The 14,699-nt window shown below is 43.7% G+C and overlaps 1 protein-coding gene across 1 annotated transcript in view; it reads right to left on the bottom strand.

The window, feature by feature from the left end:
• LOC111146632 (TNF receptor superfamily member 11b) overlaps window positions 1–7,601 on the bottom strand; it is a 28,727-nt gene extending 21,126 nt beyond the window's left edge. Inside the window, exon 1 of the mRNA XM_022502265.1 lies at window positions 7,479–7,601. Within this exon, the coding sequence (XP_022357973.1) occupies window positions 7,479–7,508 (30 nt within the window). The 5' untranslated portion in view covers window positions 7,509–7,601. The remainder of the gene's footprint in view (window positions 1–7,478) is intronic.
• Between the last annotated feature and the right edge of the window lie 7,098 nt (window positions 7,602–14,699).

Here is a 14,699-nt window from a genome sequence, read left to right as displayed (position 1 = left end):
ACCCTCCATGGTCCCCCCTTACCAAAAGACTGGAAAGCACGGTTTTACCATGTTTCTGGAAGGGAGGATGGAGAATGATCTACAAGTAGCACTTGCAGCTACATCCTTGCTCAATAAACATCACTCATGCTTTCTTATGGACCTTTGAGCACAATCCAGTCAATTTTCTTTTCTTTTCACTCAATATTAAAAGAAGGGACAGAGGGCACCCAACTGGCTCAGTAGGAAAGCACATGAAACTCTTGATCTTGGGGTTGAGGGTTTGAGCCCCATGTTGGGTGTAGAGACAACTGAAAAATGAAATAGTAAAAAAAAAAAAAGAAAGAAAGAAAGAAAGAAAGAAAAGCAAGCAAGAAAGAAAAAGAAATAAGAAAAGGAAAAGAAAAGAAAAGAAAAAAGAAAAGAAATGATAGAAAACAAAGTGTGGGAGCAGAGATTTCTGTCTACCAGCCTGGTATGGTACTCAAGGGAAGTATTTAACCCATTACCAAGCTTATTCTGCCCTAAGGTTTGACATCTATTCCAAAAAGCCACGTGCAGCTGTCAAGTACTTCCTTGTGAAGATAAATGCAAAGAAAATTCTGCAATGAGTTTAGGGAGATTGCTAGGAACCAAAATTATACCTCTTTCCTAAGTCCTGAGGGAATGTCTTGGACCTGACTTCTAACTAAATGTAATATAGAAAATGCACACATTAATGACTTCTACGCATACTAGCTAAGGACAAGAAGGACTTATTTCCAAATGAGAAAATGTTTTATGGTTTAAAAGAATAATCTGTGATCTTAAAACAATTAAGTCTTACCACTTTAAAGTAGAAGACATTTCAAAAGCTGCCTCCCCTGGGATCTCACTGACTGAAACAGAATTTCTTATACCTGAAACCGGGGGGGGGGGGGGGCAGAAGAAACTGACAAGTGCAACAGAGTAGATTGTTAAAAAATGGTCCTTTAAGATAATTTTTTTCATAGATAAATAAGTCCTTTTGATTTTTGCATGTTTGGACTATTAAATCGTATATCATCGATTTGTTACTATTATTTTTTAATGACAAAAGCTCGAAACTAAAGCAGACCTCCCACATATCACCTGGTCCAATACCCCTATTTTATTTATTTTTATGATTAAGATTTTTTATTCAAGCATAATTATCACCCAGTGTATTAATTAGTTTCAGGTGTCCAATATAAGGATTCAACAATTTTTTGACATGGGTAAAGTTAAGACCCACAGTGCTGGTGTCACCAACCGGACCTCAGACTAAGACAGAATCTTGCCTCCAGCCACCACAGCGATCTCACCGTCACTATGTCCAACTTAATTTCTAAATCACATTTTTTTTGTTGTTGGTGGTGGTGGTGGTAGTGCAAATTGATGGTGGGGGCATCTTTTTAAAGAATAGGTTCCTGATATCCATATTTTCAAAGAAATGAAAGAAATCACTTCTTTGAACATGAAAGCAACATTACATGGGAATTGAGGTTTTTGAGTCATAGGCCAGGGAAGAAAATTGAATTTACCAAAGGCAGTCAGGAGGTTTAGATGAATTACTGCCTTGTTTTAAATCTAAATCCATCTTGACACCCATTCTCCTATTTTATAGTTGATTATTTAAGAAGTTCTTACAGAAAATGCTTCCAAGGGATAGACTAAATTGAAGTGAGTATCCTAAGGCTATTCTTTTTATTTTTAGAGAAGTTGTTCCAATAAAATTAAACAATGTCTTCACAGTATTAAGACATAATTTTAGAAAGGCAAATTTTTAAAAAATCCAAATAAGAAAGTCATAAATGAAGGCCATTAGGAGCACATTACTTTTTTTTTTTTTTTTTTTTTTTTTTAAAGCAAGGCTTTAGGAAAGATATTTCATTTCCTCCTGCATTGCCTACCCATTATGGTCTGGCTGATGCAGGTGTTTCCCAGAAATTGGGGTGAAAATGACCTACCCAGGCCATACCTGGGAAGTTATGTCGCCTTGAGTTCGGAGGAACCATTGTGGTATGTCTGCAGATGGTTCTGGCCTTCAGGACCTTAATTTAGAGAAGCCCAGGTAACTGTGAGGGGGTGTGGGGGCACACAGCTTCATACCTAATGTCTTGTAACACTATTCTTATCCCTCACAACTGTCTAAAAGAATCCTTTTTTTAGACTTTCTATGCTAGTCACCCCAAAATATTCTGTGGCAGTGAGTTCCAAAAACTAATTACATGTCACATAAAAATGCTGTCCTTGTATCTATTTCAAGTTGGCCATACCTCCATCTTTCTTCTTACACAGATAGTTTACAGATGTTGCTAGGAGTTCCGATTCACTAGTTCCTGCTCTTGTGGGTTGCTCAGTTTTATTTTGATTTTTGTTTTCTTTTCTAAACACACCTGCTATTACTGTTCATATTTGCATTTTGTTTACTGGACTTTCACTATCACAAATGCGCCCTGGGGTTGTTTGCCTCTCTCCTCTCTTGCCCTGTGCAATCCATCACCCTTCCCTAGGGCTTTAAAAACCTGCTGTACCCTGATGACCTGACTTTTTTTTTTTATCTTGAGCCCAGGCTTCTCCTACACTCCGCCATTTTGAATCCAAATGTCTACTTGACTTCTCCATTGGCACATTTTACAAACACGTAAGACTGATCAAACCAAACATGTATACTGGATGCCCAGAGCAACCTGATGGGGAGGTCAGGAAGTGGGTTCAACTGAGCTTACGCTGCCCCTCCACGGGTCACTATATGAATCTAGTTCATTTCTATTGCTCACTTAAGAATGGGTCTTCATGAAGGTATGGATATGAACCATCATAGTAGAAATGTGCAAAGGAATATCTAAAATATTGGTCAGGTGGATAGGGTATCACATCTGTATTTTGAAAGAGATCAAAGGCAACATTAGAATGTTAACTCTCCGGCAGCAAGGAAACTGTTGGTAGATGATGGAACACACTACCAGATCTCACTATGGCTCCTCTGACTTCGCAAACACACCTTTAGTGTCAGGCACCGTGGAGACCTGGGAGCCACAAATGTGAAGAAAATGGAAATCTGTGTTTGCAAAGAGCTTGTACTGTGTTTCCCACAAAGTGGTGGTGCTATCCCCTGCAAGTTCTGGAAAAATCTGTGGAGGATTTTTGTTATCACCGTGACTGCTAGACATCCTGGGCCATCAAGAAGAATCTCGTGTCCCACCCACGTCAAGATGTTCTATTCACACACACACACACACACACACACACACCCCTATTTATCATTATCCTGGCCTAGATTCAGATTCCGTTTTATATATACACAAAGTGGTTTTTGCATGATTTTTATATATATTGAACTTTCCAGGAATTTTACAACATAAACTTGGATAGAAGGTTGTATTTTGCTTTGTTTTAAAACTCTGGAGGGGTTTGTTCACCATTTCAGAAAAGCGCCACATGAAAGCCAACACTGATCATGGTTTTGAACCCCAGCAGATCGCATGGGCTCTGACCTTTGTTCCTAGCGATGTGTTCACAGCAATTTCACATAAAGATGCTAACATATCACGGCTTCATGATGTCTCCAGCGAAGTTGTATTTTATTTTTAGCTACTTTCCTTTTATTTGTCCTTTATAGTGTAGTTATGCTGGTATATTGACTTTAAAAATTATGTACATAAGTAAAATATAGGTGCTCTAAATTTCGTTTCGGGGGAGCAAGAGAGTTGTTACAAAGGATATATTTTCAGAGTGCGTGGAAGAGGGATATGATTGAGAATTACTGCCCTACAGGGCAAGACCTACAAATACACTGGTAACTTTGACATTTTGGCTTCATTGCAGCAACACAAGGGGCATCCAGGCATCCTTTGTCAAAGCCTTGAATAATGCAAATATAAATTTTTATAAAATTACTCTTTCTCTGCACTCTATTTCCCAGTCCTCTTTTTTGGGCGGGCTACAAAGAAGAAACTCCAGCTAAAGAAAATGCTACTGGTTAATGAGCTGCAGAAAGGAATAATGCTTTTCACTGAAAGCTTTCAGAATAGGGAACATGTCGGAACATGTTGGTAGGAGGGCTGAGGGTTCCTCAGGGCAAAACCCAGCAGGCACGTTAGTGGAAAGGAAGGCAAGAAGAATTGAGTGTGTGTTTAGTGCCCCTCTGACAGATGCTGCCATAGCTCTCCTTCTAGAACTACGTGGATGAAACATCTGGCACAGATGCTTTCTTTCCCCCAGCCAGGGGGAATTGGACAACTGTGGTTTAAGCCTAGAAGTAAAATTAAAGATCAGATTCAAATTAGAGCACTGTGCTGAAGGTTGCTAGGGCAGGGATCAGGACTGTTTGGGACTGAATATATGTCAGATTCTCCTACAAACTCCAGAGTGATCGTTCTCTTAAAATAAGTAAAGAAGCCAACAAGTAAAAGCAAGACAAAAACTCTCAGTCACTGAGCGAGAGGAAGGAAACCGAAATAAACAACAAAACAACAGAACAAACCAGAAAAGGCATTATCCTAATGGACAGGGGGATCAAGCTGTCAAAATCGCCTTCTTGCTCTCAATCCCTTTATTCCCACACTCCATCCAAGTCTTGTCACCATGACACGGATCAGCTTTGAGAAGGCCAGCAGGTGGTTTGGGCACAACACAATGGGAAGTTTCACCCACCAGTTAAAATCTAGGCCCAGGCAAGATGTTCCCAGAGTATCAGGTGGCCCCGAGCACCCATGAATGGAGGTGACTGGGGACACAGTGACCTCACCTTCCACTGCAGGCCTCTCCTGGACATTTTAGTTAGCATTCCAAAGAGCCAGTGACTATGGCCTTAGTCTTGTTGGCCACACCCCCGCATGGCTTGCCTCCTGGTATATCCTGTGTTCTCCCAGAAAAATCTAGAATTCTACTTTGCCACACCATTATACTTTCTCCCGTGCCTTAGGTTCGGGACACCTGGATTTTATCCCCAACAATGAAAACATTCTAGTCCTCCTTCAAGGTAATAAGTAGTGTAGCCTTCTCTCCCTCCTCTGAGGGGCATTAGCATTTCATTTACAAAATTCCCTTGGGTCTAGATTTACCTACAGTGAGCTGATCGCATAATCTAGAAGCTGCTGTTAATATGGAGCGGGATTGTATGTGGTGATATGGCCGGTGTGCATAATGTTATCTCTGTTTTATAGAAGAGAAAATGAAAACTCAAGAAAGATGTAACTTGGCCAAGGTCATGTGTCAAGGAGATGGTGTTGGTGGATTTGAATTTTGCTCCCACTGATAACCACTGCTCTGTGGCTTCCTTTGTAAGGACCACGAGGGCAGAATCTTTTCTATGCCCAAGTCACCCAGCTTCTGCCCTTTTGTTACTCTCATTAGACAGAGTTAATTGTCTATTATCTGCCTTCTCCATTAGGCTGTGAGGCTCACGGGGGCTGGAGTGGTGTCCATCTTGTTTTCCACTTGGTCACTCATGCCTAGGGGCATGCCTGCTATGGAGGACAATTTCCTGTGATGCTTCTACTCCTTACAACTGCACCGAGGGTGCTTACGAAAGGGCATCTGGACTCCTTGTGTCTAAGTACAAAGTATCCATCTCCAGTCATTTCTTAAAGTCAATCCAAGCAACTACAGAAAGGAAAAGGAAAATCTTTCCTGTTGAAAGTATTTCCTAGGTTCAAAACACATAGAAAGTCTTCTCTTTTGATACTGGTGCATCATCTACAATTAGTTTTATCTCTAAACATATCAAGCTCCCTAGATAGACTATATATCAAAATATACATTTACTTATTGCTTAGGAGCACTTATTATTAAATACATACATTATTTAGTGGAAATTCTGAAGCTTAAAAGTCATTGATAATATGTTTATTATCAATTAAATCTTTAACAGAATACAAAGGCAAGGAAGAATAAAATGTCCCCATTTTCATAGCAGAATGATGTAAACGAACTAAATGCTAGAATGATTAAATTAATCGTGGTACATCCATACAATGGAATACCATACAATGAAAATGAATGAACGATTGTACATCCAACGGTTTAAAAAAAAATGATCTCATAAATGGAGCTTAAGTGAAAGCAGCCAGACATAGAAAAGTGATAAAAGTCCATTTATATAAAGTCCCAAACAAACAAAGCTCATCTTTGATGTTAGAAGTCAGAATATTGATTACTCTGGTTATAGACATATTAGCGAGAAGGACGAGCCCAGGGAGATTCTGGGTGCTGGTAATGTCGTATTTCTTGATCTGGTTGCTAGCTCACAAGTGTTTTCTTTGAGAAACTTAAATTAGGCACTTATGAGTTGGGCAACTCTGTGTGTGTGTTATGTTTTAATAAAGGTTTACTTTTCAAAAAGTTCTCCATGGTAACCATATTGGTGGAGCTATTTTATATATTTTATCTTACATTAGGTAGAGGTAGATAAGATTATTATACCTACTTGTGCACTCCTGTCCAACCTACATTTTCTTTAGTGACTTTGCTATTTATTTACTTATTTATGCTTGTGTATCCTGGGAACTACCTGGAAGATTTCCTAGCCTACTACTCACTATTTGTGGGTTGGATGTTGAAACTCGAGCATTTACTCCAACGTGCTCAAAACACATATGGGGCTTAATGTCTCACAAATGTCTGATTCCCATCTTAATGTATTGTATACTCTGGTGACATAAAGGAAATAAGTCATGAGCCATAGAATAATCTACAAACAAATCTTATTAACTTGATTGGTCAAAATCTTAACTAAAAAAAGAGGTAACCTAAGTCACAAAGACTCCTTTCTTTCTAAACAGCACATTAAAAATAACTTGTAGCCCTCTTCAGTGTCGAACTTCAATTACTGAAATCTATTTTATAATATAACTAACATTAGTCCATCAATATCTTCCACATTACATTGAAGTTAAGAACGGGAAAGAAACCATTTTAATAATAAAATTGCATTAGGATCCTAAATTGTGCAGTTATGAAACCCGTGTACCTGTGTGTGTGTGCGCTTGTGTGTGTATGATTTTTTTTCTCAGGTGCCAGTTACGCAAAATTTCCCATAACATTTGCTTAAGTGGGGAAAGAGCCTAATGATGTATCCTCTCATGTTCACCGCAACCAAATTTTATTCTAGTTATAACAGTTCTAAGAGGACTGACAACTCCCAACTTAACTCTGCTTCTAAGAGGCCACTCTAAATAATCATAGTAATATCCAACTAAGCAAAGATGGTATGAACTCCTGGAGGGCGTCAGATCATCTGCAAAGAGGAAAGTAAATAAAATGGATACAAATCATTCAAACGAAAAGGGTTTAGAGCTCCTCTCGCCTTTCCATAAACCCAGCAGGAACTTTCCAGTGCAAAGAGACACGCCACGAGCGGCGCGATGGGCTCCGGAAGGAGGTCTCCCGTTCCAAGCTGCCCCAGCTCTGTCCCGGGCCAGGGAGCGCGCGGAGCTCGGGCCCCGTGGGGCCGCGGCGGGCAGGCTCCCAGGGCCCGCGTCCCGCCGGGCACTTACCACGAGCGCGCAGCACAGCAGCTGGTTCATTGCGGTCCCCGGGAAACCTCCAGCGTTGGGCGGCGGCGGCGGCTGGACGAGCGCTCCGCGGCGTCTCCGCGGCCCGTGCACTCATCTCGTTATATATAGCGTCCGGGCGACAGGAAGTATCGGCTTGGCTTTGATCATTCATTCTCTATCTGCACCAAACTTTACACCTTTCTTTTTTAGGAACTTGGGCGGGAGCGGCTGGGGGGTGGGGGAGGGGTGCGCAGAGCCCGGGGGTTAACGCTTTCACAGCCGGGGTGGAAAGAACGGGAGAGGTGGGGGCTGGGGGTGGGGCGGGGATGTCTGGCCCTCCCTGGGGAAAAAAAAAAAAAAAGAAAGAAGGAAAAAAAGAAGAAGCCACCGGGCTGCGGAACAAGGAGGCTACTGTCTCTGCGCGGCCCTGAGGTTTCCTGGCCGCTTCCCGCCAGCGGGCGGCCTCCTGGCAGCCGCCACCGGCGGTGGGGGGGCCGGGCGCACGCTGGGGAGCTGCGGTCCCGGCCTCCTCCGCTCTGCGCGGCCGCTGCAGCCAAGATCGGGGCGCAGCGGGGCGTGCGTCCCACGCCCTTAATACCCCGTCTCGGCTGACCCCTTGCCGGCGGCTTCTGAGAGCTCCAGTAACAAGGCCGCGCCTTTCTGCACCGCATTGTCGCAGCGCCCCGCTGGGCGCCATCCCGAATCTCCAAGGTTACAGAGCCCGTGCCCAAGGAACTTCTCTCACTTCTGTCTGGTTCTAGAGCCAGGGCTTTCCCCCGCTCACTTCTCCTTGTCTGGGGTGGTGAGAGCCAGAGAGAAGCAGCCCAGGAAAAACTTCCTGCCTAGGGCAGGAAAAAAGCGTGCAGGCTGCGGGGCTGTCTTGGCCCTTATTTTCCTCATCCACACCCTCATCATCAAAGGGCCCTGGGGACGGGAGGGCCTTCCATCCTGAACTTCCGGAATTGCCTCTTCAAGGTCGTTCCTCTGCCTCTGAGCAGTTGACAGGAGTTTGGGGCTTGCATCAAAGGGTCTTCACTCCCACAAGCTGCTCTTCTGAAAGCTGGACCCGGTCACTTCTGATGGGTTCGTCCTGTCCTGGGAGGTCCTGCCATCACCCATCAGTTCTCGGGTTTTCACCAGATGCTGAAAACCTCACTCACTTCCCCATCAGGGCCCAGGGTTCAGTTGTGGCCAGAGTTCAAGGATGGAAGCAGAAGAGATCCCCCCCCCCCCCCCCGCCACAGGTATTGCCCACAGGGATCAGAGATCCACGGGGATCAGAGATCCGCCCCTTCAAATGGACATGCTTCCACCAGGAGCTCACAGGGGATCCAGAGGAGGAGTAGAACATATTCGGAGGAGAAGAATGTCAACTCCTCTGCTCTGTGAATCACAAAACACAGAGCATCTTGTTCAGCGTTGCCCCCGCACCCAGGGGCTGGAGCTTAACAGCATGATGGTCTCTTAAGTGAACTGCGAATGAATGAAGGCCAGCGAGTGGGGACCCAGTGGTGGGACTCCAGACCTGCCCTCCCACTTCCGAATTTCAGTTTTAACATCTACAGCCTGAGCTACTAACACGGACTTACCATGGGACACGAATCAATTCAAATGTTAGTAGTAAGGCACTCTATGAATGACAGTAGTATGGTTTTTATTAGGGGGATGTGTGTCTAGGATATTATTTGAAGGCAGTTTTCTTGAAACGTCATAGATTGCCAATATGCAGGAGCCAGAGCTTGGAGAAAACAGGCACTGAGTCCTGCCGTGTTCACCCCGGGGGAAATTCCATGTCTCTCTACGCCTCAGTTCCCTCAAGGGGAAGAGAAAAATGATGCTGATATTACAGAAATGTGAGAGGGAACAAATGAAAGCATTTCACAAGGAGGACATAAATGAAGTTCATCACTAGTGGTGAGCATTACATAAAGTAGCACATGGACGATCACTGAGCAAAATGCCTGGCTTCTAGGAATTATTGACTAAATTGACTAGGGAATATTGACTATGATTGTTCTAGAACTACCTTGATACTGGTCTTTGAAGCCCGCGTCTACTACATCCCAGTTCTGTGACCTCAGGCAAGTTTCCTCTGACTCATTTATGTTTCTCTTTTGTTTCTTCATCTGTATAATGAGGATAAAAGTCACACCTTCCTCAGCAGATTATAAAGGTTGTTAATGAGGATTAAATTGAATAAAACATCTAAAACACTCAAAATAGTGTCTAGCACAGAGAAAGTGCTCCTTACCTGCTAGCTATTATTATTCTTCTGAAAAAAAATTTTTTTTAAGATTTTATTTATTTATTTATTTGACAGACAGAGATCACAAGCAGGCAGAGAGGCAGGCAGAGAGAGAGGGGGGAAACAGGCTCCCCGCCGAGCAGAGAGCCCCATGTGGGGCTCAATCTCAGGACCCTGAAATCAAGACCTGAGCCCAAGGCATAGGCTCAACCCACTGAGACACCCAGGCACCCCTATTATTATTATTCTTATCTCAGGTTCTCATAGGGATGTTTATATAAACACAAGGTGAGTCAAGATTATAACTCCCAAGGGCAGAAATCTGGTCTCTTTCTCTAGTATTCCTTGAAGCTTTTAGCTCAGTGTCTGGCTCTCTATAGCTATGGGGAGTTACTATAAATAATAATAACAGTAGTGGTAGTGGTGGTTGGTGTGTGTATGTGTTGGGGGGCGTGTAATTACCTGTAATCTTGACAAAAGCTGGGGCACCATTTATCTAGTATCACAAAAATCGACTGTCTATTGACTGTGTATTTCAGGGCCTGAGTATGAGTCATTTGTTAACCACTGGACAGATGGGAAACGGATAAACACTGTGAGTTACTGGTCACTTCATTTGTTATTTTCCTGGGGCAACCTGGCTGATGCCCCTGGGTCCCCCCATGTGACCCACCACGATGGGCAGCGGCCCCAGCACCCTCTGAAGCTTGAATTGGAATGGACCCCGGGGATCTGGGACTGAACCCAAAGGGAGACGTCCGAACACCAACTTCACAGAATACATTCATCTTCCTGTTATAGGTCTCGTCGGCGGAGCCCACTGGTGACATTAAATGGAGTGTTCCGTACATTTAACCTTCTGTCCCTGGTCACCAGATAAGTGTGATACTGACTTTCTCAGAGACACCCCATCAGATGAGTCTCATCTTCTCTTGCTGGAACCCTTTCGACGTGGGCCCCGCGTTGAACATGTTTTCACTCCCTGAGTTTCTGATCGTCCCTGCCTCCAGGTCTGCCCCTCCTAAGGCTGAGAAAAACAGGACCTGAATGGTGGGAGCTCCCACCAGGAAAGCACTTCCCCTCTTCAGCACGACAGCAAAGCCCCTGGTTCAGAAGGCCGCTTTCATCATCATGGTAATGGAAATGCCTGAAACTCGGGACAGGAATTGATTAGGTCATTTGGGAGACCAGGCAGGCCCGGGGACTCTGAAATGACTGATCAAGAGTCTAGATTATCTTGCCCTGAAGTCCCCTCACCTGACAACTGGAAATACTAGCTCTGAGATTATGTAAATGAAAGGTTATTAACTTGAAGAACAAGAACGTATTCCTTATTATTTCGTTGTTATCGAAAGGAAACCTTTTCTGATTTCGTAGGAGAAAGAACAGAAGGAGAAATACCATGCAGCTAGCTTATTGATTTTCTTTTCTTGTATTCATGGTTGCCAATTTCTTCGCTAAGAAATATGATTTTGACAATATTAATATTACAGACAACAAATATTTGACTTTTAAGGTGTTACAGACTATGGGCAGGAGTGGGCGTGTCCTTGCTTTACAACAAGAATGTACAGAAAGGCAAGGTGGGAGAGCGGAAGCATTTTCTGAGTAGGTCATCGGTGACGTAAGGGTCTGTTTGACAGTGTTGGAACAGAAGGAATTCCTTGAACGTCACTCTGCCAACTTCTTAGGGTTATAGATCCAAACACAGACGTGCTCCGAAAAGCCCTCTGAAACTAAAAATTGCAGCGTAAATGCAAAAGTATTTGTATTGGTTTAACTAGGTTTCAACTTTTTAATCCCTTGCATATTGCAAAAATTCAAATAGTATGGACACATATAAAATGGAGGGTCAATCTCCATCTCACTTCAGACGTCCCCGCCCCTTGACAAAAGCTGCTTTTGAGAGGGGCTGCCAATTTGCCCCCCAAAGACGCTACTATACCACTTCTTAATCATACCACTTTTGGCAGGGGTGGGAGGATTAGTAAAACCAGTAATATTATTCCCTGTATCCCCTGTCCATGGCATTGGAAGGAGCCCTGCACATATAAGAGGGAAGCCTGGTCTTTCAAAATGAGATGTAGAAGGAGAACTGCGTCATTTACAATTCAGCACTCCGCAGCAGCTATCAGCATATCAGGAAGTGGAGGGGAGAAATATGTCTTAGTCGCTCAGTCGGCTGCGTCAGGACACCATAGACTGGGTGGCGTAAACAACAGACATTATTTTCTTACAGTTCTGGAGGCTGAAAGTCCAAGATCAGGGTGCCAGCTTCTGGTGAGTGCTGGCTTCCTAGCTCCTACATGGCCACCCTCTCCCTGTGTGCTCAGATAACCTTTTCTTTCCGCCTCTTTGGAGAGAGAGATCTATCTTCCTCTTCTTAAAAGGCCAGGCGTCGCGTACTGCACTAGGGTTCCGCCCTCATGACCTCTTTTATTCTTAATTGCCTCCTAGAAGCCCTTTCTCCAAATTTGGGCACGTTGGTGATTAGGGCTTCAATCTATGAATTGTTGGGGAGGAGCTGAAGGGGGGATGCTATTCGATCCGATCTCTCGCAACTTAGATCTACCCTTGTCTTTCTAGACTCCTGATCCCATGCTTAAATTCCCAGGGAAGTCGTGCTTTTGCCACATACTCCATAAATGGTACTGATATAAAACTGTAAGGTCAGTCCTTTTCTCTCCCTTCAGTTTCTTTTTCCTCCTTTTTTTGACTTCTTTTCCCTCTCTAACATCTAATGAAATCACCTCCATGGTTCTGGCATTCTGATTTATGCCTGCATCACTTTCTAGAACGCATCGCCCACTTACGGATTCTGGTTTCTCTGACCATATGAGGTTGGGAAACTCCTCACTGCGAGGAAATCTTGTGCATTCTTTGATAAAGGCTGTTAGTGGAAGAGCACCATATGTCAAGCCTTTGTACACATGCAACCCACGTTACAATTTCCTCTTTGTCAAAGTTGGTGACAAATTCCTGATTCCTCTGGGTGGGGAAGTCGGGAAAAAAAGGAACAAAATTCTCAACAGACCATAACAGTGTGTGTCTGTTGTTCTCAGCAGCCTGAGGAGAGGACATAACCCCCTGCTTATAAACACTTTGACCTTGTCTGCCAATCGCTCTAGTCACTTCAAGAGGGTTTCCTGAAGCTCAGATATCCATCTAGTGCCCACTCATTCCCAAGAAATCTGGTTCCTGAATTCAAAAGGGATGTACAAACCACCACTCACCCAGAGGCTTCTGAACAAATAAATGTTTATATCCGAAAAGTGTTAGGGAAAGCTGCATACACATCCAGAATTCCTCTTCAAACATCCATCAGGAAATTCGGTCACCTCTAGTATCAATGCAAGGATTCTCCCCCCCCCCCCCCCCCCCCCCCCCCCCATTACGTGTCTGCACCTGGCTCCTACAAATATGATAGATAAGAACCCTCAGAATTATTCTCTTGATAGTCAGTTAGGTGCTTCTATCTGGGAAACTCCCCTCCTCTAACTAAAACAAACCTTTAGAAACAAAGCTTTTGATGAGATAGTCTTCAGAGAAACTAGTCCGCAAGAGAGAATTGCTTCCTGAAACAGGAGTTCGCCTCTGAAAGGCTTAGCCCAGTGGAGCCTCTCGAGGTGAAGACAAACTAAAGAGGGAAATATGGTTATTTAACATTCAGCTGAAGGAGCACCATTAACAAAACCGGCAAAGAAACTTACTTCAATATAAGTAAAGTAACGTATCATTCATTTATTCAACAAATATTTACTTAGTACCTAGTGGCTGCGAGACATGGTACCCCTGATACAGACCGAGGTAGTTCCTACACATTTGAAGCTTCTGGTCAGGTTAAGGCAAGAGAATAATGAAGTAAACCTGGAAATAAACTCTTCAGACACCAGGTAAGTCAACTGCAGAGACTGGTTAAGAGAGTTGAAGTCCCTACTAGTTAGTATAGTGGTGTGTAGCTGAGAAGCATCCCCTTTTAGGTGAGCTTAGGAAAGAGCTCTCTGAAGGGCAACTTCTGATCTGACAATGGAATGATGAGGCCTGTTCCAGGTGGTGGGGTCAAAGTCTTCCAAATGAGAGTAAGTGATGAGAGATGTCGGTGGGCCAAAGTTACGGCAATCAGAGGGAGATTTAAACCACTGGCAGCCAGAGGGGTGGACAGGACCAAACCACGCAGTGTCAAGAGGGACAGAGTAAGCACTTTAGTTGAAGGGCAGGGAAGCCACTGACCTACCGTAAGATGTGGGTGAAGTGAGGGGTGCCTGGGTGTCTCAGTTGGTTAAGCGTCTGCCTTCTGCTCAGGTCATGATTCCGGAGTCCCAGGATTGAGCCCTGTATACGGTCCCCTGCTCATCAAGGAGTCTGCTTCTCCTTTTGCCCCTCATCCCACTCATGCTCTTTCTTTATTGTGCTCTCTCTCTCTCTCTCTCTCTTAAATAAATAAATATCTTTCAAAAAAAAATAAAAGATGTGGGTGAAGTGATTTCATATACATGCAAAAGGACTGTGGTTTGTTGGTGGTCATGCAGCTAGAACGGAAGGAGGACCACAGAAAGTAGGAAGGTAGTTGTCACCAGGATAATCACCATCAAACCCTTAGGTCCCGAGATGTACATTTTTTGATAAGGCTTTTAATAAAAGAGCTCAATTACATTAAATAGTATTCCCTGCCCACCGAGCAGAGGAAAACCTATGTCAAGCCCTTTCTGCCATACAACACACATCACAGTTCCCTCGTTGAAATGTCTGTCCAAGCTTGTGCAAGTTCCTGATATCTCTGGGTGGGGAAGTTGGGAAAAAGGAATAAAATCTCAACAGACCATAACAGAGTGCCTGTTGCTCTCAGCATTTCGAGGAGAAAACACAACTCCTTAGGTCCTTATTTATATCCAAGTGGCTTTGGTCAAGTTCCTTAGTTTCTCTGAGCCTCTGGTTTCATCATCTGTAAAATGAATATTCTAGTTACCTAATGAAGT

Source organism: Enhydra lutris, unplaced genomic scaffold, assembly GCF_002288905.1.
Source record: "Enhydra lutris kenyoni isolate GAN:26980312 unplaced genomic scaffold, ASM228890v2 scaffoldscaffold14, whole genome shotgun sequence".
NCBI lineage: Eukaryota > Metazoa > Chordata > Mammalia > Carnivora > Mustelidae > Enhydra > Enhydra lutris.
Note: the sequence above shows the minus strand (reverse complement) of the source record. Positions and strands in the feature narration are given on the sequence as shown.